This window comes from Gymnoscopelus microlampas (assembly GCF_963454915.1).
Source record: "Gymnoscopelus microlampas genome assembly, chromosome: 8".
NCBI lineage: Eukaryota > Metazoa > Chordata > Actinopteri > Myctophiformes > Myctophidae > Gymnoscopelus > Gymnoscopelus microlampas.
The window spans coordinates 53,597,663-53,621,933 of record NC_139945.1 but is presented as its reverse complement, the minus strand read 5'-3'; the positions used below and the strand labels follow the sequence as shown (position 1 = coordinate 53,621,933).

The window sequence follows — 24,271 nt, the reverse complement described above, 5'->3', positions numbered from 1 at the left end:
CCTAATTTTGCTGGGGACCTGTTGAACCCCCTCTAGGACCCCTGGTGGTCCACAGACCCCACTTTTAGAACTACTGACATACAGTAGGAGACCTAACTACGTAGGTATGCTAATATTTCGTGGTCATATACCGTATGTACAAACACAGATACAGAACAATACACACACGCAGGTGTAGCCTATACGTGAGAAGCAAATGACATGTAGAGGACAGAGCAAGGGTGACTCTCTCTCTCTCTCTCTCTCTCTCTCTCTCTCTCTCTCTCTCTCTCTCTCTCTCTCTCTCAAATGCTGGTAAAAAATGTTCTTACTTCCTTCACTGTTACCTGGTGTTACCAATGATTCTAATTAAGGCTCTGTTCCATTCACATCTAACAGAGAGTCAGGGTGCTTGTATTGTGCATGTTGGCTCCCTGGAAAGACTCTGCAACACTAAATGGAACAAAACCTTCATTAGTATCAATGGTAACTGTGAAGGAAGTAGGAGGAAGCAGCCCATTCCTTGCCAATATGGCTGCCGTAGAGCCCATTCTCCTCTCCCTCTGGAAAGAGATTCTCCAACTAGGAGAGCTTCTGACAAAGATCTTATGTTGTAATGCAGTGGTCCTCAAACTTCTTTTTTTTATTTCGAGAACCACCATAACTCTCAGAGTTACAGACCTGTAAGGGTCAACATTTTGAACCCCCTCAAGGAACCCTGAAATATGAACCCTTTGATAACTACTATCTTCAATTGATATGCTTTGTTGCACGCAGCTGACATGTCACGCTGGGACATTGTATAGCTCTTATTTCTAGTGCACAACACTGGCACGCAATCAAGTATAAACCAGGCTTTATGCACGAGCAACGTGCCACTCTCACCCTCAGTGTAGCCGGTTCCACTGATCATAGTGGCAGCATTCAGTCACAGCAAGCCACTCCGGGGATGAAATACTATGTGACATGCCCAGTGTAGCCCTGGCCCCTGGCACACATGCACACAGACAATCACACGCAGACAACACACTATGCATTCATCCTGCCCTTTGAGGATGAACTAGAATCCTTGGCTTCAGCGAGCGGCTGGCGAGGCCAACTTCATTACATCTATACTAAATCCATTCTCTCTTGCAGTGAAATGCTTCTTCTTTGTTTTGGGATAGAAACCCAACGACCCCATTCCTTCATTGTTGGACTGCAACATCAGTTGTAGAAAGAATTTGAAGTGTTTCTTTGTCGTTGTTGGTTTTGCTTTCCGCCCTGCCCCATGTCTCTTTTCCCGAATGCAGAGTTTCCAAAAGGCATGCATGGCTGCCAGCATCGCGTACATTTTAGCTGTTCGGAGCACACATCCTCCCATGGACACTTCCAACTCACGTTTCCTGTGGCACTCCATCCCCTGCCAGCGCTGTGCTGGAATCTGGAATCCAAACCACCTGACTCTGTTCACTTCCACACACACTCCAAACTGTGCGTTTGACACGCTCTCACAAAGTCACGCACGCACACACTCCTATCGGCTGCCTACTTATTCTGATGCAATCACATACAGTATGTAACACGCACGCACGCACGCACGCACACACACGCACGCACGCACGCACGCACGCACGCACGCACGCACGCACGCACTCACGCACACACACACACACACACACGCACGCACGCACGCACACACACACACACACACACACACACACACACACACACACACACACACACACACACACACACACACGAATGAAAGGGTGACATAAGCTCCTCTCTGTGAGGGTCAAGGCTTGCAGCCAGACTCATGCACTCAGGAAGAGACACTCTCCAGGATTATGTGGAAAGAGTGTTTTTTTCTGCACGTGTGTGTGTGTGTGCGTGCGTGCGTGCGTGCGTGCGTGCGTGCGTGTCGTGTGCCTATAGACGGAAGCCTGTTTGTATCAGTAGAACTTCTCGCACTGTAATGAGTTCACACACGCGCGCACGCACGCACGCACGCACGCACGCACGCACGCACGCACGCACGCACGCACGCACGCACGCACGCACACACACACACACACACACACACACACACACACACACACACACACACACACACACACACACACACACACACACACACACACACACACACACTCCTGGCGTGTGCCTGCCATGCTGACTTTCACTCAACGGGCCCAGTCACCTAAATGGGTAAAGTCCGTGGCACTACACCGTTCAACCCTGACTGGGTGCACATTGATGATGTAAAAACAGAACAGGACAAGTGGAGTAGCTCCCACAGTCAAAGATGGGATTAGGAAGTGTGAGAAAAATGAAAATATGTAAGAGGAATTAAAGAGGTGGAAAGAAAGAGAAGCAAAATGGCATAGTGGGGTTGGAACGTGTTATGAAAACAGAGAATTGAGAGTGAAGGTGTGAGACTGTGTGTGTGTGTGTGTGTGTGTGTGTGTGTGTGTGTGTGTGTGTGTGTGTGTGTGTGTGTGTGTGTGTGTGTGTGTGTGTGTGTGTGTGTGTGTGTGTGTGTGTGTGTGTGTGTGTGTGTGTGCGCGCGCGCGTGTACACATGTGCACACGCGTATGTGTGTGTGTGTGTGTGTGTGTGTGTGTGTGTGTGTGTGTGTGTGTGTGTGTGTGTGTGTGTGTGTGTGTGTGTGCGTGCGTGTGCGTGCGCATGTGTGCGCACGTGTGTGAGTGTGTGTGTGTGTGTGTGTGTGTGTGTGTGTGTGTGTGTGTATGTGTGTATGCACGTGCAGGGGGCGGGGGGGGGGGAGTGGGCAGAGGGACACAGCGAAAATCGCTCCGTCATGGTGGAACTTGCAGGGAGCAGAACCTCAGCGTGCAAATTAACCTTGGGAACCTGCATTGCGGGAAGCAAGCGAACGAGAGAGAGAGAGAGAGAGAGAGAGAGAGAGAGAGAGAGAGAGAGAGAGAGAGAGAGAGAAAAGGAGAGAAAAGGAGAGTAAGAGAGGGGGGGGTGATTAAAGAGTGCGTAAAAAGCAGGAGGGAACAAACAGTGTGAGGGGTGATAGATAGAGAGATAGATAGAAGGGGTGAGGGTGGACGCAAGAGGTGTGAAAGATGGGCTGACTTGGGCGAACAGATGGGGTGATTGGGTATAAAAAGAAGCTAGAGGATGCTAGTGGGAGGTGGATAGGATGTAACCTTTGCAGAATCAAACAGACACGTTCTGTTACAATGTAGGGAGTTAGCAAACTCTCCTACTTACAAGGTACTTTATACGAGTAGAAGTGCTTAACGAAACACCAACAGGTATGGTCATGGAATTAGCATGATAATGGATAATAGGCTCTATGCACAGCAGCCATATTGGGAATGAATTGGGCCCCTTCCTTACTTCCTTCACAGGTGTTACCAATAATACTAATGAAGGCTCTGTTCCATTTAGTGTGGCATAGTGGTTGTCTTATTGTCAAGGACCCCCATAACTCTGAGAGTTACACACCCACCATAAGGGGCCATTTGGGAACCAAAATGGAGTGTTTCTAGTGAGCCAACATGCAAGATATCAGCACCCTGACCAGAATGGAACAGAGCCTTCATTAGTATCATTGGTAACACCTTTGAAGGAAGTAAGAAGAAGCCCACTTTATTTCCAATATGGCTGCTGTGCATAGAGCCTATTATGCTACAAAGTAAGTGCACTGTACAATTGTGTACAAATGGAACTAAGTGGCCCGGTAAGGGTCCATTTAGTTCCATTTGTACACTCTCCGAGTTACTCACCAAAGGTCATTTAGTTTCATTTTACTGTGAACTATTGGTAGAAATGTATAAATATTCAGTATTTTAGGATTTATGTGTATAATTAGTTTTGGCGATAATAATTCACTTTAATAGTAATGAAATGCTCATGACACAAACACCATTTAGAAGAAAACAAATTGGGCAAATTATGTTGTCTCTCACTTCACTTTCATACTCTGTCTGAAAAAAGGAAAGAAAGGAAATACTAAGTGGAATAGATTAGTTCATTGTTACCACTTTCATAGATGGAAACTTCTATTCTTCTATCTGAAAAGAGCTGATCTACAAGCTCGAGATGCAGTGTGAGCTTGTAGATTGGCAATTTCTGCTACACAAAATCAGGCTTATAAGTGCGGTTGACCCATTAAAACCAGGAAAGCATCTGAGTCATTTTAGATTTTAGCTATATATATAGCAACATAAGTTTTTCAGAAAACTCTGGGGATTTAGAACAGTGGATTAGAACAGTGGTTCTCAAAGATAGAAGATAATAGCTCACAGCGCATCACTTCATGCTGTGCTGCGAGCTTGTACATCAGCTTTTTTTCCAAAAGTTTTTGAAAAATATCAAAAATGTTTGGACATTTTTGAATCATTTTGAAAAAGAAAAAAGAAAACCTTCTCTTCTCTTCGGGGGGGTCCCTGACACAAAACATTTTCAGATGGGGGTCCCCAGACAAATACATATCATATTGGGGGTCCTTGGCACGAAAAGGTTTGAGAAGCACTGATTTAGAAGACATTTTCAGAATCGACCTCAGGTCTTAAGTGGTTAAAGGACGACTTCACCACTTTTCAACATATCTTCATATAATAGGTCCTCACTAATGCTCATGATAAAATGGTACAATTTTTTTCTAATCGGTCTGTGTCTCAGAGGAGGGCTGTAGACAGTTAAGAAACCCGTCTACCAGTGACATCATCGATTGGGAATCCAAGCTAATAGAAACTGCAGGCTTTGTATTCCTGGAAGGTTGCAATACAATAATAGATCCCATTGTTCTCGCCTTAATAAAAATCTGAATACATTTTTTTTTATCTTTTTGGAAAAAAAAATCCTGCCTAATGATGATGTCACTGGTAGACGGGTTTCTGGACTGTCCACAGTCCTCCTATGAGACACAGACCAAGTAGAAAAAAATGGTACCATTTTATCATGAGTATTAGTGAGGACCAATTATATGAAGATAGGTTGAAAACCGGTGAAGTCGTCCTTTAAGATACAGACCAAATTAAATCCAGGTGTAACCTGAGACGACACCTGGAGCTACTCGTTAAGCGGAAGAGGCCCTACCTGCAGCAAAGACGGAGCTACTCGTTAGAAGCGGAGGAGGCCCTATACCTGCAGCAAAGACGGAGCTACTCGTTAGAAGAGGAAGAGGCCCTATACCTGCAGCAAAGACGGAGCTACTCGTTAGAAGAGGAAGAGGCCCTACCTGCAGCAAAGCGGGCCTCCTGTTCCCCCTCTGTGAGGTCGGAGTAGTTGTCCGACTCCACCACCGGAGTGTCAGTGGGCTTACACCAGCCCTTCCACTCTATCAGGTGGGCCACCCTGCCCTGGGCCATGGCTGTGGGCTTGGTGACATGGTCCTTGACCACCTGGGAGATGCCTAGAGGGAGGAGGTTATGGGAGAGGTCAGACCTTTAACATGGGTGTGACTGATATTTTGTTTTGTTACAATACGTGTTAAATAGCTCAATATGCCGATAGCAATCATTGCTTTATAGTGTTTGTTCAGTAATGGGGGTCTACCGATCTCTCCAGCCCTTTAGTGAACAGAAAGTACATTGTCAGGACGGGATAACTATTTTATCCAATTAGGAGCGAGAACTTATACAGGGTAAAGGATAAATAAGTCAAGTTGGAAGTGATGAAACAAAAACAAAACAAAAAAAAGAGCAGACACATTTCTGGCGAACACTATAGAATTGAAGCTGACAATGATCTTTATGAAGTTTTATCTCCTGATCGAACAAAATTGGGATCCCATCCTGATCCCATCCTAATTTTCTGTTTACTAAAGAACTGGAGAGATGGGGACACCCCTGTTCTTGAACAAACACACTATAACAATAATGACTAATACTTTCACTGTTTAACAAACATTGCTTCTTTTTCTTTTTTACAAAACATACATACACACCGTTTAACACAACTTTTAGGAGGTACTTAGATAGGTAAATAGGTGAAATTGTAATGATGTTTTCATATACTGATTGTGGCGTGCGTGCGTGCGTGCGTGCGTGCGTGCGTGCGTGCGTGCGTGCGTGCGTGCGTGCGTGCGTGCATGTGCATGTGCATGTGCATGTGTGTCTCACCATGTAAGGAAGATCTGGCTAACGCAGCGATCTCTTGAATAGTTAGCGCTCTTCTGGATTTGGGTAACATTTCAATGGTGTCATCAACATTCACCTGAAGAGAGAAGAGTCATCATTTCAGCTTGTTAACAAGCTGGATATACGGTTTGATGAGAACTGAGTTATAGCAATCACTTTTATAGTCTAAGGTCTGGAGAATCAAAGGTTATTTCTATTTAAAGACGGGGCAGCAAATACATTTTAAGTTAGAAATTCATATAAAGTGAAAAACAGTAATTGCATTCTGACAGTAAATAATTATGTTATGCATTTTAGAAATCGATGTTTGAACAGTTAAATCCACCCCACCTCAACATTCAAAACCAGTAGCCTATAGATTTTTTTCTTTCTTTTTTGTCAAAGCAGTGATATCAGGAGTCCAGTCTACCCTGGCAAACTCACCCAAACTCTGTATCAATATGCCCCCTGCCTTATCAGAGATGCCCCCTCACCTCTTCACAATTTATTTTCCCAACTGAGGCTGAGATGAGGCTGAGTTTTTTATGGTTATTATTACTGTACTTATTTTACGGTTTTAGCTTTTTCCTAATAAAGTTTATTCGTTCTTTTTTTCTCTTCCCATATAAAGTGACTGTGAGTACTTAGAAAAGTGCAATATAAATCTGAGGTATTATTATTATCAATATACATTTAATGTAGAGAGGCTGCTTTAATGTAGCAAGTATAGCTGCTTTTGAATGCTAGACCTTTACATTGCATATTTATAAGCTAGTGATGTCATGATTCTTCATACCTGGACAGATGCTTTGAAGCAGTTATGGAGACACTTTTAAATTGGTAAGTAATCTTAAATCTTATTGTTTGAATTTTTGACTTTCTTTTAAAGCAACTGATATGTTTGTCTAGATTTGGACTAGTATGTAGATATCTGAGATATCTGTTGCCCTACCTTTAACATTCTTGTTGTGAGCCACCCACAAACATACTGTACACGCACACACACACACATGCAACCAGGGTTTAAGATTAGCGTTAACTACCAGTCAAGTGTTACATTGTGTGGTGCGTGTGGAGTGTTGTCATTTATAGCTCTGAGGTGTGTATGTGTAAAGATGCAATTAAAGGGATAGTTAACCCAAAGAAAATACGTATTTTCTATCGATTAGTCACCCCATGGAGACTTCATGGATATGGTTTGTTTTTGTCGCATTCCTAAGCCAATAATTTGATGACCAGCGGACCGGTAGGCAGCGGTTCCGGTAGGAGACACAAAGGAGACTCTTGTCTCCTACCGGAACCGCTGATGGTCATCAAAGTATTGACTTAGGAATGCGACAAAAACAAAAAAATATCCATGAATGCAAGTCTCCATGGGGTGACTAATCGATAAAAAAATAAAAAAAGAATTGGGGGTGAAGTATCCCTTTAACACTCGTGATTTTTTGCTGTGACTGTATGCAGTTTCCCTTTAGCTGCAGAGAAGATGAATCGATCAGACTGTGAATCCATGAAGCCACTGTGGGTCATTGGTTGGCCCCGTGACAGCAAGCACTGGAAAGATATTTCCACTCTATTGACTGAACCACAAGCAGAGACCCCCCTCCACTCCTCCCATTCTCTCCTCCCATCAAATCTGTCTATTCAGTAAGGTCACACCACACAGGTGTAGTATCAGGTGTTGACAAGGGCCTTTGTTTGCCGCTCTTTTTATAGCCCCACCTGTATGTGCGTGAGGTATGATATAGGTCACACGCAAAGATAAGGTTATGAGTTATTCATTTATAGGTCAACAGGATATCTGTTGAACGGATTATAATTTATGCATGTATTCATTCACGGCGTCCAAAGAAACAAGTAAACAAACAAATAAATAGCCCAACAAACAGAGAGATAGACAAACTGCTGTTAAAGGAGTGCTGTAGTTCACCCAAATAATTACTTATTCTCCATCAATTACACACCCCATGAAGCCTTTTAGTTTTTGACGCATTCCTAAGCCAATAATTTGATGACCGGCGGAGTGTCCTGCTCCTACTGATAGTCTCCTATTGGTCAAATTATTGACTCAGGAATGCGACAAAAACTAAAAAAAATCTCCATGAATTCAAGGCTTCATGGAGTGTGTAATTGATAGAAAAATAAATCCTTTTTGGGGTGAACTACTCCTTTAAGGTCCCACCAGGGCCAAAGACGTTCACGGTGTTGTGATGATATCAGCAACATGCTGCTGAGAGGCGTGATAATCCTCTGGCTCCACAGAGGAGCTCACGGATCACAGTGAGGAAACATCTGGAAGAGATATGACTTGCCGTTGAGTTACACTACAGCCTCCGGCTCCATATCAGCCTATATCTACAGTCACAGCCCCCCCCCCCTGTCCAGGCCTAGATTGCAGCCGCCTATCCAGTGGTGGAAAAAGTGCACACATGTTTTACTTAAGTAAAAGTATCGATACTGCAATGTGGAAACACTCACAAGTAAACGTCCGGTAATACAAATTTACTTGAGTAAAAGTACAAAGGTATCGGCATCAATTATACTTAAAGTACCAAAAGTAAAAGTACTCATTATGCAGAATGTCCTGTTTCACAGGTTATCGTAATACAAAAAGAATGTATTTAAAATCTTTTGAAAATAGCAGATCTACAAGCTCACAACGCGTCGCATGGCGACGCGTTGTGAGCTTGTGAGCTTGTAGATCGTCTATTTTCAAATAGCCAAAGTTTAAATAGGGCTGAAGTGGTTAATGTATATTTTTGAAATTATAATCAAAATCTACAAAGTAACTAGTAACTAAAGTTTTCGAATAATTGTAGTGGAGCAAAAGTACAATATTTGCCTCTGAGATGTAGTGGAGTAGGTATAAAGTTCTGAAAATTGGATATACTCCAGTAAAGTAAAAAACAATACCTCAGTACTTGAGTAAATGTACTTAGTTACTCTCCACCACTGCACCTATCTACAGGCACAGCCCCCCCCCCCCCCCCCCCCCCCCATGTCAAGGTGTAGTTTGCATCTACCTATCTACAGTTACAGATAGTGAGGGCAGGGGGGGTTCTGACCCAAAAAAAAAGTCTGTATGTGAGGGGTTTGGAGTGAGAATGTATTGACCAACCAGGGCCAGGTCTAGTTCACATCAATTACCCACACAGTCCACAGACACCCGGGTCCTGGTTTTAGTTTACATCAATATTGTGGATCTAAGAATCACTGGCCCTTGGATCCAGGTCTATTTAACCTGGATCAACCTAACTGCTCCATTCCTCCATTCATCTCCGGTGAACGGAAGACATCAGCAGCGTTCATCATGAAGAGAGGTCGCTATCAATGTCTCTGCCTTCACACACCAGCCTATACACAAGCACTGAAGCACCCAACAAACACAAATAGGCTGCACACGCACGCACGCACGCACGCGCACACACACACACACACACACACACACACACACACACACACACACACACACACACACACACACACACACACACACACACACACACACACACACACACACACACACACAGTTCTGCATAATCTTGGAATGGGACAGAGGTTGCCATTACACACTTGTTCAATCTATTGCCTAATGACTCCTAACAATGACTCAAGTGTGGTAGCCTATATGATGACCTATAAGTAGAATAAAACGGCTGTTACAAATAGAGACCAGCTACCTGTCGCCTGTCGGCATGTCCGATGTGAACTATAACAAGTCTCCTGTTAACAGATAACAGGATAGGTGGGCACTAGGGTCATCTGGGCAGCTTGATGTAAAATTGGCTATTTTGTCCAAAATGTAAAAATATATATATATATATATTTGAAAAATTGTCTATATAGCTACATGATTAGAACATGCTTAACCCTTCCATTGTGTTAGGGTCATTTTTGACCCGTTTTCAAGTTTAAATAGGTCAAAGGTACCCTTTACCTTTCTTTATTTGAACAAGGCTTCATGATATCCTCAGAAACAGCTATTTTAACGGAACAAAATTAATTACCACCATTTTAGTTCATTCTGATGGTCTTAAAAAAAAGTGACACTTGTGGTGTTAACGGGTCAAATTTTCCCCGGTAGAGAAGTGTGGCTCAATTCCCCCAAATTGTCAATATTGAATGTTTACATGTTTCAGAGTGAGAAAGACTTGTCCTCAATTAGCATTTTGCTATCAGGAGTAAAATAAGGTTTTAGTTTATGAAAAACAAATTACTTTTTACCTTTTATGGTATACGTATCAATTTTGACCCGCTAACATCACTAGTGTCATTATTTTTTAATAATATTAACATTTTTTAAAGTTAAAAAACTAAAACTATTATTCTTAATTATTCTATTATAGTTAGATAACATCATTATCCATTGTCTTCATTATAGGAAATCTAATGAGTGAATTTTAACCTTTTTATAATTGAAAACAACGTATATTGAAAGATGAAACCCTAACCCTAACCCAACATAACATTTTAAAAAAGTGTTTACATGGATATGAATGCACTACAAGTCAGCTATGAGGTGGGAGAAAAAAATAATTATTCTTTGAGTATTTTGGGCTGAGTTAGGCTAAATAACGGGTCAAATTTGACCCGCTAACACCACACGTGTATGCAGCACAATGCAAGGGTTAAACATTCAAAAATAAAGGTTTAATATTTCTACAATTGCAAAAAATTGCAAACAATCCAGTCATTTTGGGGCATAAACAAGAAGTTGAAGGATACAACTAAGTCTGATAATGATGTACCTTGCATGTTCACATCATGATGTATTTACCAAGTAAAGACCATTTTTCCAATATATATATTTTGTTTTTACATTTTGGACAAAATAGCCAGTTTGACATCGAGTTGCCCAGATGTCCTTTAGTGCCCACTGCCCACCTATCCTGTATCCCTCTGTGAGGCTGCATGTCGCGCACATGCCACAGGTTTCATAAGAGGTCTGTCTGTCTCGCAAACATGGCTCCTCGAGGCGACGCATCTGCATGTGTTCTATTTATAGGCTAATTAGAGTTATATAAGCTCTCCACCACAGTGGTTCTCAACCTTTTCAGGCCATGACCCCTCAAAATAATAATATTTGAACTGATAAGCACTGATAAGCATAAGAGTTGATGCATTCAATTTGGTTCCACAGATAGATATTGTGAAAATAGCAGATGTAGATTGGCTATTTTCAAAATGTTTGAAATGTTTGACCAGTTTTTATAGTAGTTTGTTGATTACTTTTGATGCAGTAATGGTCCTTTTCTTGTATTCCTTTTTTTTTTTAGGTATTAAAAAAGGTCTTAATTGTCACTTCACTGTCATCTGGGGACCCCCCCCAAAATCATGAGGGAACCCCCCTTGGGGTCCCGACCCACAGGTTGAGAACCACTGCTCTAGCAGACGCCTTGTGTGTGTGATGTGTGGGCTGACACGTTCGCCAATTAGTCGTAATGGGCCCTATTTTCACCGGTGCCTTACCCATTATCCCTAAACTTCTTTGCCATTTTTCTTAAAAACTATTTTTAAACATTTTCAAATAGTTCAAATAGCCAATCTACAAGCTCACAACGTGTCGATGTAAAGAGGTTTAGGGATAATGGGAAAACAGGCACAGGCGAAAATAGCGCCCAATGTATCTTTTCCTAAACCTAGGGGCGTCACGGCCATTCACTGTGCGTACGATGCGACACCCTCACTCTCACAGATCCATGATTTCATACCCCCCACTTTTTGAAAAAAAAATAATATATATATATATATATATATATATATATATATATATGTATTTATTTTTTTTGGATAATAAATCGGTAAAATCAAGCAAAAATAAGAATTAAATAACCTAACCCTAACCCTAAAGCCAAAATAAAGTAACCAAAACACGAAAAAAAACTAACAAAATTCGCGAAATTTTGAAAATACAGAATTTGTTTACATTTGACAGTTACAAATGTTTTTTCACGCTGTTTCAAAAATAGCAGATCTACAAGCTCAGATATCTGCTATTTTTGAATAGCCAAAGTGTAAAATAAGGGGTATAGTCCAACGAAAGTCCATCCCCCCCACCTTCTGAGAGCCTGTGACGTCCCTGACCATCCAAACGAGGGTTGCAAAAGACAGCGACGGCATTTCAGCCCCGCGGACAGCTCCTATCGTCTGTACACTGAACCAAACATTACAGAGCCTTTCAGCACCGCGGACAGCTCCTATCGTCTATACACTGAACTAAACATTACAGAGCCTTTCAGCACCGCGGACAGCTCCTATCGTCTGTACACTGAACTAAACATTACATAGAGCCTTTTCAGCACCGCGGACAGCTCCTTACTGTCGTCCAATACTGAACTAAACATTACAGGGAAACACGATCGCGACCAGGCAGACACCATTCGTTCACATCGGACATAAAAAGAACACTAAAAAGGTATAATATAGGCACGTTTAGTTTGAAAGCAGGTTAAACCAGCCTGTGATATACCGGAGTTCTCCCCTCGCTGGTGAAGATGTCCCTTGTTTTCTCGCTGAAGATGAGCTTTTCTCCACGGAGAATAAGATGCACATCTTTTCTCGAACGGCACGCCACGTTGTCGTGTTTGTATGATGACGACGACGACGACGACGACGACAACGATGATGATGATGATGATGGAGGATGGAGCCTCCTCTCGATTCGTACGCCCCCCACCGCCCCCCCCCCTCTCTCTCTCTCTCTCTCTCTCTCTCTCTCTCCCTCTCTCTCTCTCTCTCTCTCTCTCTCTCTCTCTCTCTCTCTCTCTATCTCTCTGTGTGTGTCTCTCTCTCTCTCTCTCTCTCTCTCTCTCTCTCTCTCTCTCTCTCTCTCTCTCTCTCTCTCTCTCTCTCTCTCTCTCTCTCTCTCTCTCTTCTATGAGATTTCAATCGGTGCTCAACTTTCCACAGAACGACAGAAGGAATATTTCTATGGCAACGGGTCACGATTTCACCGATGACGTCATAAGCAGACCTCCGACTAGCCAATGCCTTTGATTTGGTTGGGGATAGGATAAGCCTAACCCAGTGGGTTCTCAACCTCTGAGTCGGGACCCCCTTGGGAGTCCCCACACAATTTTCAATACCTTTTAATACCTCAAAAGGAAAGAAAAGAAAAAGGCTATCATTGAGAGTAATCAACAAACTATTCAAACTATACTACTACTATACTAAAACTGGTCAAACATTGGTCAATTTGTCAAATAACAGTGGTGGAAAAAGTACTCAAATTCTTTACTTAAGTAAAAGTACCAATACTGCAATATAAAAATACTCTGTTACAAGTAAAAATCCAAAATTAAAAATATACTTGAGTAAAAGTACTAAAGTATTGGCATCAAAATGTACTTAAAGTACCAAAAGTAAAAGTACTAAATATTTGAAAATAGCCGCATTGCGATGCGTTGTGACTGTGAGCTTGTAGATCTGCTATTTTCAAATAGCCTAGGTATAAAATAGGGCTAAAGTGGTAAATGTATGTTCTATAACATCATAATTTACATCTGCAAAGTAACTAGTGACTAAACTTTTCAAATAATTGTAGTGGAATAAAAGTACAATATTTGCCTCTGAGATGTAGTGGAGTAGAAGTAAAAGTATTTGAAATTGGAAATACTCCAATTTACTTCGTACTTCGTTACTTTCCACCATAACCACCAATAAATAAAAATAAAATGAAAATAGCCGCTAGTGCTTGTCAGGGTGGGGGGTCCCAGTTCAAATTTGATTATTTTAGGGGGTCACGGCCTGAAAAGGTTGAGAACCACTGGCCTAACCTACAACTATTTATAATAAAGGCCTCTTTCCAATAACGCCGTAGGGGGGGCAGATGACAGTGAAGTGACAATTTAATACCTAAAAACAGAAGAAGAAAAAAGACCATTACTGCATGTCAGGTCAGGGTGGGGGGTCCTCTGTTCAAATATGATTCTTTTTTTTTTGGGGGGGGGGGGGGGGTCACGGCCTAAAAAGGGTGAGAACCACTGGTCCATGGGATCCATAAATGAGACGATATAGATATCATCCTGATCCTCCTCCTCCTGCTCATCGTCATCTAACTGTTTTTCGTAATAATTGTAAAATACTATTAAATATTCATCCCTCCTATGTAGTGCCCTGGTTGTTACCCAATTACAGTAGATCTTTTAGGCAAGACACCGTCGTACTATGAAATAGTCATGTCCACCCATTTAATCGTATAGGAATCAGTCCGAGAAGCATTACTCTGTGCCACCAAGATTACTTTTTTTTAAAACGCATTAAAAATTAATTGCTAATTACTGCGAATGGCTTGTGCGAATAATTCAAAACTAACATGGTGAACAGTATTGAAAACCACAGAGAGAACAGAGAACCTGAATCACTCACTAAAGGACTCAGTCAGAAGACTTGGTAAATTAGGTAGCCTAATTACTAAACGAGGACAGGTTGAGAAAATCATTTTCTGCTTCACGTGACGACTTACTGAGTTCCTACGCAGAACTAAATTCGGCCCTTCATTATCAAACAAAAGCTAAATGAATATAGGCCTACGCACATCAGGGTTAAGATATATGCTCATAAAGAAGACATAGAACCCGCACACTCATATGCTCCAATAAAATGTATTCGATGACGTCTCGAGTGTGGGTTCTTCTTTATCATTGGTGGAAAGTAATTAGTAGGCCTACATATACTCAAATACTTACTTAAATACAATTTTGAGGGGTTTTTTGTATTTATTTTTTACTTTACTGGAGTATTTCCGCTTTGCAATAGGCTACCTGTAGGCTACTTCTACTCCCCTATACATCTCAGAGGCAAATATTGTACTTTTACTCCACTTCAATTATTTAAAAACGTTAGTTCCTAGTTACTTTGTAGATTTGGATTATTATTTAAACATGCATTAACCACTTTAGCCGTATATATACTTCGGTTATTTGAAAATAGCCGATCTACAAGCTCGCATGGGGTTGTGAGCTTGTAGATCTGCTATTTAAATAAAAATGTGTATACATATGTGAAATGGGACATACTGCATAATAAGTAAGGCCTACTTTTTACCTATGGTACTTTACATTTTCATGCCAATATGTTTGTACTTTTACTCGAGTAAATTCAGAATAGTCTACTGAACTTTTACTCGTAACAGAGTAGGCCTATGTTTTACAATTTACATTGTGGTATTGATACTTTTACTTAGGCTAAGTAAAAAAATGTCATTAGTCTACTTTTTACACCACTGTTCTTTATGTATCATAAGTAACTAAGTAACTAAGTACATTTACTTAAGTACTGTACTTAAGTACAATTTTGAAGTATTTGTACTTTACTTGAGTATTTCCAATTTACAATACTTTTACTTCTACTCCACTACATCTCAGAGGCAAATATTGTACTTTTACTCCATTACAATTATTTGAAATATTTAGTTACTAGTTACTTTGCAGATATAAATTATGATATTATGAAACATTAACCACTTTAACCCCGTTTTATAGGCCTACCTAGGCTATTTGAAAATAGCCGATCTACAAATCTCAACGCGTCGCATTCCAGCATTCTGAGCTTGTAGATCTGCTATTTTCAAACATTTTAGTACTTTTACTTTTGGTACTTGAAGTACATTTTGATGCCAATACTTTTGTACTTTTACTCAAGTAAATGTTTAATTCTGAACTTTTACTTGTAAGGGCGTGCTCCCACCGCACTTTTATTTTACCTCTGGGGCAGAATCTGCCAATGTTTTGTCAATGTTAAATGCGTGGATTCTTGGAAAAAATCCGCAAGACCTGGAATCCACGCATTTGCATTGACAAAGCATTGGCAGATTCCGCCCCAGAGGTAAAATAAAAGTGCGGTGGGAGTGCGCCCTTAGGGCACACTCCCACTCCCTCTGTTAGGGTGGGAGCGCACCCTAACAGAGTATTTTTATAAAGCAGTATTGGTACTTTGACTTAAGTAAAGAATTTGAGTACTTTTTCCACCACTGGTGCGGGTTCAATCATATTCTTCTTTATGCACTTCATATCAAAGCCATGCAATGCCATGAAGTCCTTTTGCATGACCAACCCATTCTCACAGTTTGCTGCTCTCATCTGTCTGCCCTCAAACGTCAAGTTTGACATGACGGGACGGGGACGCCCTGAAAGTCAATGAATGACACATCACCAAAGGGCCTCAAATTGGGGAGGGAAAAAAAACACAAAAGAAAAACAAAACTGGCACCTCGCTGAAGTCCAAAGTCGTCAGAGGTGCTGTCAGAAGCAGCCTGCGGCTGCGGGCCAGGGAGGTGACCGTCCTAGTGTTGCCCAAGAGTGGGATGTCAGAACTGGAGCTCGACGCGCTCCAGTCGACGCGCAACGTACCGTCATACCCCACTGTCAGGGAAGAAGAGGAGAGCGCATGGGTGATGAAGGACAGAAAAAGATGTCACCATCATGCAAGCTCTGGGGCCAGTTGCGCCACCTCACACTAAGTTCAAACTTTATAGCCTAGTTATAGCTTAAACACATGCATTCAATACGGGAAAATATCTCTGTCATTTTAGATTTCTTTGGCTATGCTATTTTTTGAAAAATCGTGAAAATTAGTGCAAATCTTTGAATATATATTTAAAAAAATATATATATATATTTAAAGATGTGCACACATTTTCACATAAAAAACTAAAAATAGAAGATCTACAAGCTCATAGCGCGGCACTCGGTGCCGTGCTATGAGCTTGTAGATCTGCTATTTTTGAATAGCCAAAGAAATCTAAAATGACAGAGATACTTATCCGGATTGAATGTGTTTAAGCTATAACTAGGCTAAGTTTGAACTTAGTGTGAGGTGGTGCAACTGGCCTCAGGTCCATAGAAGGATTTCTCCTTAACGCTGTGGTACTTTCGAGCCGTTTGCCCGCACACCCCGGTATAGAGCAGGCTGCGCAGCCTCTCGTCTTTAATAAAACATAAAAAAGAATACACTTTCGTTCGGCTACTCACCAAAACAAAGACGGTTTTCAGATGTTGAAAACCTACTTTCTCCAGTGGGAAGACTCGGAGCCCCCCACCTCATGTATAAAATAAACCTTTTTTTGGCCAGAAAATAAAATATTTCACCGGAGGAAAAAACAATGTTTCTCTATGTTACTCCACTTGCGCCCCCTACAGATTTTCCCTTCCCGTGAAATATTGTCTTTTTTTGCCCAAAAAGTGTATTTTAGACGTGAGGTGGGGGGCTCAGAGTGTTCCCACTAAGGAAAGTAGGCTTTTCAACATCTTAAACCCGTCTTTGTTTTGGTGAGTAGCGAAAATGTATATATATATTTTTTTTACTAAAGAGGAGAGGCTGACAGCCTGAGGTGTGTGGGCAACGTCTCGAAAGTAACATAGTGTTAAGGAGAACTCATAGTAACGCTATGGACCAGAGCTACCATGCCAGCCATTCCCTCTCCAATAAGAGCCTCTATATACAGCAGCCACTGGCCTGTTGTAGGAGGGAATATTTGACTTATATTTCAGTGCAGCGTGCGCCCCTCTATATTGATATCTCACTTCATATCCATCCCCTGCACCCATACACATACTGTACACTGAACAAAAAATATAAAAAACGTATGGAAATATACGCACCAAAAGTAAAAGTACTCATTATGCAGAATGTCCTGTTTCACAAGTTATCATCATGTCTAAAATGTGTTAAAACATATTTTGAAAATAGCAGATCTACAAGCTCACAAGGCATCGCGCGGCATGGCAACGCGTTGTGAGCTTGTAGATCGGCTATTTTCAAATAGCCAAAGTTTAAATAGGGCTGAAGTGGTTAATGTATGTGTTGTGTCTAGAATGTAACTAACTACAGTTTTCAAATAATTGTAGTGGAGTCTACATGGAGTAAATATTTGCCTACAGTACGAAAAAAAAGTAATTGAAAACATCATCAATGTAAATAATGTATTTCAGGAGGCCCCAAGTGAGATATCAAGCTATAATGTATATTACATCGCATGTATCTAAGATCAGTTATTTTTGGCAAGCAACACCATCATACTACGGAGTATAAATTGAGCTTAAGGGTGAGTCAGTCTGGCGCGTGCATTTTCTCTAGTCATGCCATGCAGGTGGCACTGACATTACCCTACAGCTGAGGCCCCTGGGCCAATAATAGGTTAGTTTGGGGGATGGATGGGGCAAGCAGCTTATAAGTGTATAGCCCCGAATAACAGACGACACCTCTTTAAAGGAGTAGCTCACCCTTTCACCCTATCAATTACGCATGAAGCCTTGAATTCATGAAGAGTCTCCGGGAGTCCCCAGGAGGAGTCTCCAGCCATCCGTCATCAAAGTATTGTGCTCAGGAATGTGACAAAAACAAAAAGAATCTCCATGAATTCAAGGCTTCCTTCAGAAAATAAGATTTTGTTTGGGGGTGTACTACTCCTTTAAGACATTTGCTATCTTTGGCATCCTTCACAATCATGCAACTTAACCGCTCAGGAAAATAAATAAAAGATCCTTAACGCCGTTGGGCGCATTATACGCGCTGTGGGGTGCAAATGTCACCACCCCCCGCCTTTACTGCGTCGTCGGCACAAACTCCATTTAATGTCCAACAGCTCTAAGCCTCCTCGGGTGACACCGCACAGGACATTAACCTTTCCCCCGCTATTGTGTACTTGTCATGACCTGACAGCGTGACAGGCATGACAAAACTGCAGCCTTGTTGCACTTGGGCGCATCTAGATGGATGCGTCTGGATGTCAATTCAGCACCTCAGCAATTCCCCAAAGACTGTGTGTGTGTGTGTGTGTGTGTGTGTGTGTGTGTGTGTGTGTGTGTGTGTGTGTGTGTGTGTGTGTGTGTGTGTGTGTGTGTGTGTGTGTGTGTGTGTGTGTGTGTGTGGGTGGGTGGGTGGGTGAGTGGGTGTGCGTGCGTGCGTGCGTGCGTGCGTGCGTGCGTGTGTGGGTGAGTGTGTGTGTGTGTGTGTGTGTGTGTGTGTGTGTGTGTGTGTGTGTGTGTGTGTGCGTGCGTGCGTGCGTGCGTGCGTGCGTGTGCGTGTGCGTGTGTGTGTGTGTGTGTGTGTGTGTGTGTGTGTGTGTGTTCTTGTGTGTGTTTAAATCAGATTCGAACAACACGATTGAGAAGTGTGGGCCTCTAAAATGTCAGCGCCTGGCTCCTCTTTCCCTGCATGGGCTCGTCTTCAGAGAGTCGTTTCTAGTTACTGTCTGTGAAAAGAGCAACTCCTCGCTCGATTAAGTCGTTGGCTGCACCCATCTCTGATATTGAGCCCCCCCAATATCAAGAGCAATCACTCACCCCGCAGGGCCGGCACCCCCACCACTACTACACCCACACGCCACCCGGGTTCAAAGGCCTGCCGTTTAGCGCGCCCGGCTCAAGTTTCCCCAAGTAGAATTCAATATCTGCCGTTTAATTGGAAGTGATGAGATCAAATGCCTGGGGGGGGGGGGATTGTTGTCTCGAATCTAGGCCACCCGCGTTAATGAAAGTATTGTCCGGAGGGGTGAAAGATGCGTGCCTTGATATATTTTGTCCATTAGACTGATGTTCGGGAGTGTGCCTGGTGGTTATTTGAGCTCATGTGTGCGGTCAAAAAGTGTTTGCTGATGCCGGGAGGGATTTTTTTTGTGCCACGTCAGCATCTGATTTGCAGCAAAACGCTTCCATTTCGCAGACTATAAAGATGTTGTCTTTTCCCTCTGGTAGAGACAGTGCAGTCACTATAGTCTGTCTCCTCACCGCTCAAATTATAGCCTGGATAAGAACTGGAGCCCCCACCCTGACAAGCACATGGATTGTAAGTGTTGAGGCATGACATTTTGTTTGACTTCGGTTCCACAGATAAATATTGTGAAAATAGCAGATCTACAAGCTCACATATTAATTGACAATCTGGCCAATGTTTGACCGTTTTTATAGTAGGCTATAGTCTGTTGATTGCTTTTGATGCAGCAATGGTCTTTTTTATTTTCTTTCTTCATTTTTTTGAGGTATTAAAAAGGTCCTTGAATTGTCCCTTCACCTGTCATCTGGGGACCCCCTTAAAATCATGTGGGACACCCCTAGGGTCCCTAGGCTCCCGACCCTCATGTTGAGAACCACTGCCTTACAACATATAGTCAAACTTATAGCCAGTGAGTATTAGTGACGGTGGCGTCAATCATGGAGGTTACATGGCAGCATGGAGGACTAAATGGAACGGTGTCAAAACCAGATCGACGATCAAAGACGCGTGACTAATGAAGCGTAGCAGAGGCTTCTACAGGCTTGTGTTTGATTTGAGAGACGTGTCAGCCGCCGGGCTGATCTGTGGTCAGAGACGCAAAGGTTATTTATACAGACGGACGGACGGGCGACCTGCGGCTGTTTCCACAACCAGCATGCAGCTCCCATGCATGTGAAGTCCAGCCGCCATCCATCTGTGGCTCTCAGTTGTTAATTTGTCTCTTATCTTCCAGCTTAATTAATCTCTTCACCAGAAACGTGATCTCTCGAAAACGTACAGCCGTAGGTAGCCCTGGCTCTATAAACGCGGTGTCGAAGCATATTTGAGGTTATACCCACCTCCCTCTCTCTCTCTCTCTCTCTCTCTCTCTCTCTCTCTCTCTCTCTCTCTCTCTCTCTCTCTCTCTCTCTCTCTCTCTCTCTCTCGTTGTCGTGGAAACAAGAGCAGATAGAGACAGAATGCGTCCCTCTCGCGCTCCTACATTATGTCATATTCGGTCTCTCAAGAAATACTTTTGATTTATTAAAGAAAAACGTTGAAAACCCAAATATGCAGCGCTGTGATGTAATGATACAATCATGGAGACTGAAGGTAAACAGGTGGCTCTTTCTAACAGCCACGGTCAGTACGGTAGCCTATATGATAGCCATTTGGATCGAGAGAAGACTTCAGAAAAATCAAAATAACACAGAGAGAGAGAGAGAGAGAGAGAGAGAGAGAGAGAGAGAGAGAGAGAGAGAGAGAGAGAGAGAGAGAGAGAGAGAGAGAGAGAGAGAGAGAGAGAGAGACACACACACACACACACACACACACACACACACACACACACACACACACACACACACACACACACACACACACACACACACACACACACACACACACACACACACACACACACACAGAGAGAGACAGAGAGAGAGACACAGAGAGACAGAGAGAGAGAGACCAGACAAGTGCCAGTGTGCCACAAACCATCAAGCGCTTCTATAGGCGTGACAGCGAATACAATAGCAATTAACGGCCGTATGTATACATTCTATAGCCCGTTTACGTGGATACATTATAGTAGGTTTTACTGTGCAGAAACACAACAGCAGCCTGCTGGCTGGCTGCCATCGGGTTGCGTGTCATGTTCGCATCACCGCTGGGAAATGAATGACAAACGGTCGGGTCGCGTCTGATTATGGGGGAGCCTCGAGCGAAGGAGGGCGTCTGGATTAGATGAACGCGGGGCGCGTTGGATTTATGACATGCTTCAAGGCCCGGTCAAATAAATAACACTGTGTGAGAGAGAGAGAGAGGGGTGGTTCTCAACCTGAGGGTCGGGACCGCCAGGGGGGTCCCCACATGATTGTAAGGGGGTCCCCCACATGACAGTGAAGTGTCAATGTAAGGACTCTTAAGACCTTTTTAATGCTGGTGTCGCGAGGCTTTGTGAGCTTGTAGATTTGCCATTTTCACAAAATTCATCTGTGGAGTCTAACAAGATGTTATGCCTCAACTCCTACATCAGGGTATAGGGGGGTTCCCAGGGGGGGGGGGGGGTCGCTGCCTGAAAAGGTTGAGAACAAACGGGGAAACGGGACCAGGGGGCGGGGTGGGGGGGGGGGGGGGGGGGGGGGGGGGGGGGGGTCCACAACATTCTACCGTCAACTGAGAGCGGGTGGGAGGCAATAGGAGACGTTGTAAACAACCGTTGGGAGCATCGATACATGCATGCGGTGGCACCAGCTAGAAGCTTGTTTCTTGGCAACAAACTGTGTGTGTGTGTGTGTGTGTGTGTGTGTGTGTGTGTGTGTGTGTGTGTGTGTGTGTGTGTGTGTGTGTGTGTGTGTGTGTGTGTGTGTGTGTGTGTGTGTGTGTGTGTGTGTGTGTTGCGCGCGCGCGTGTGCGCGAGCAGAGATCCTGCTTTAACACGGCATCTCCGAGTGACATTCGTCTTGTTTAACGGATTGTTGGTTGCATTACTTTTGTACAATACAGGCGACGACGTGCCCAGAATAATGAACCACAATAGGAACGTCCACCACGATGCATTCGTATACACTGCAAAATTCTTCCCCTACCTTGCAACTAAACTGGGTCAGCGCTCTGAGAACCATCTTGTCTGCTGCTGCGGGACTTGGTTCGTCGTCGCACACAGTTGTAAAAGCTGTTCTTTCAGCTCCGCATCATCATCATCATCCCTCAATCGGTGTCAAGAGCACCTCTGTCTTCTCCGCTCACCGACGTGGATGCAACTCTCGACCGTGGCATCGCGATGCTTAGGTTGTATTGAATACCCCCCCCCCACCCCCACACAATCTCTGCACCCCACTGTATGTAAACCCACCGCTAACACAGACACGTAGTCTGTAAAATTATCGGCAGTTTAAACGCCATAGGCTTGGTCCATTTAAGCTGCCTTATTACATGGTTATAAGCAATGTGTGACTCAGCAGCGCACCATATGTTCCTCATATCACGCACGGCATGCGGCACTATAGGCTACAGTATGTTAAGCACCCAAATTCACACATTAGCTGCCTATGCAACAAAACAAAATGCGAAAACCTTCAAGGCTTCCCCGAGCGTGCTCTTATTTATCAAAGCGAATCACAAATATATAACTCTTACCAACTGGCGTTCTGGAGCTGATACAGCCCATTTTCGTAGCTGCAGAGCCTTTAAGAAGGGCAATCTGTTCCCTAATTTCCTTTTTGTGCACAACACCCCGAGCCGTACCTCATAGATTTTGGAAGCCTGTCGTTTCGGAGGTTCCGTTGGATTCCGCAGGGGGACACGGCGAGCCCGCGCTGCGCTCACACCGTGCTGGTGACGCCGAGGGCGGGGGAAAGTCCAGCCATTACTTCGGTTCTGCTTTTCCCCCCTTCTTATTTTTCTTTGATTCTATGACTTAGTTCAATTCGAACTCACATAATCGTCCTGTATACCGTTTTCCGACTCCGGCTTGAAATCTCCAGTCCTGTAATGTTTTTGATGAGTGATCCCGAGACTCACCTCCGCTCCACGTCACCGGTTGAAGGATCAATTCCTGCGGTTCAGCGCCAATACGGGTGGACAGCGATCTTTAGCGTTTCAGCACCCGTGCGTGTGGACAGCGATCTTTGGCGTTTCAGCACCAGGGCAGGCGGACAGCGATCTTTAGTGTTTCAGCACCAGGATGGGTGGACAGCGCTCTTCTGGGGGTTCAGATACTTCAGCACCAGGATGGGTGGACAGCGCTCTTCTTGAAGGGGGCAGCGGATTCTCTTTCATCTCATACTGGGATGGTTTTCCCTGTTACTATAACCGCTTATCAAGGCAAGCCCAGTCGACACCAGCATGGAATTGTGGGCACCGCGTCCGCGTTCTGTGCGTGCTGGTCAGCCGCTCGAATGCCAAAACACTCTGATAAGAAAATCCCACGCTGAAACAGCCTTTATACAACTGAGTTGAGTTTCCGCCTCCTTGTTTTTTTTCCCCCAACCAGGTAAAAGCGGAATGAGATGTGATTGGCTGGTGTCACCTTGCATACCAGCCTATTTGAAGGATGGGTGGGGTTATAGAACACACACACACACACGCACGCACACACACACACACACACACACACACACACACACACACACACACACACACACACACACACACACACACACACACACACACACACACACACACACACACACACACACACACACACACACACACACACACACACACACACACACCAGGTCTACAGTTATACTAATTTGTCACTCTGAAAATAAGAACGTTAAGCCCAGTTGGCCCACAGCAAATTCCAGGGTTTATTATAGTCTGAGAATGTTGAACACGACCCGTTAAGGTTTTGTGGATTCATTTGTACACTCGAGATTGTATTGTGTAGCCTACTGTGCAGCAGGGATAAAAGTCTGAAGAACCCAACAGGTAACAGGCTGTTTGATGACAGAGAAAGTAAATCCATGGCTTGTTTGAAGAAACTAAAGTGACCGATAAATGTGAATTGCCTT

At 43.4% G+C, this 24,271-nt stretch overlaps 1 protein-coding gene across 1 annotated transcript in view; it reads right to left on the bottom strand.

Annotated features, from left to right (window-relative positions):
• fam131ab (family with sequence similarity 131 member Ab) overlaps positions 1 to 22,923 on the bottom strand; it is a gene marked incomplete at both ends in the record, with an annotated part of 45,226 nt that extends 22,303 nt beyond the window's left edge. The window contains 4 exons of the mRNA XM_084065009.1: positions 5,180 to 5,353; positions 6,063 to 6,156; positions 16,269 to 16,420; positions 22,893 to 22,923. Of these exons, the coding sequence (XP_083921135.1) occupies positions 5,180 to 5,353; positions 6,063 to 6,156; positions 16,269 to 16,420; positions 22,893 to 22,923 (451 nt within the window). The remainder of the gene's footprint in view (positions 1 to 5,179; positions 5,354 to 6,062; positions 6,157 to 16,268; positions 16,421 to 22,892) is intronic.
• Between the last annotated feature and the right edge of the window lie 1,348 nt (positions 22,924 to 24,271).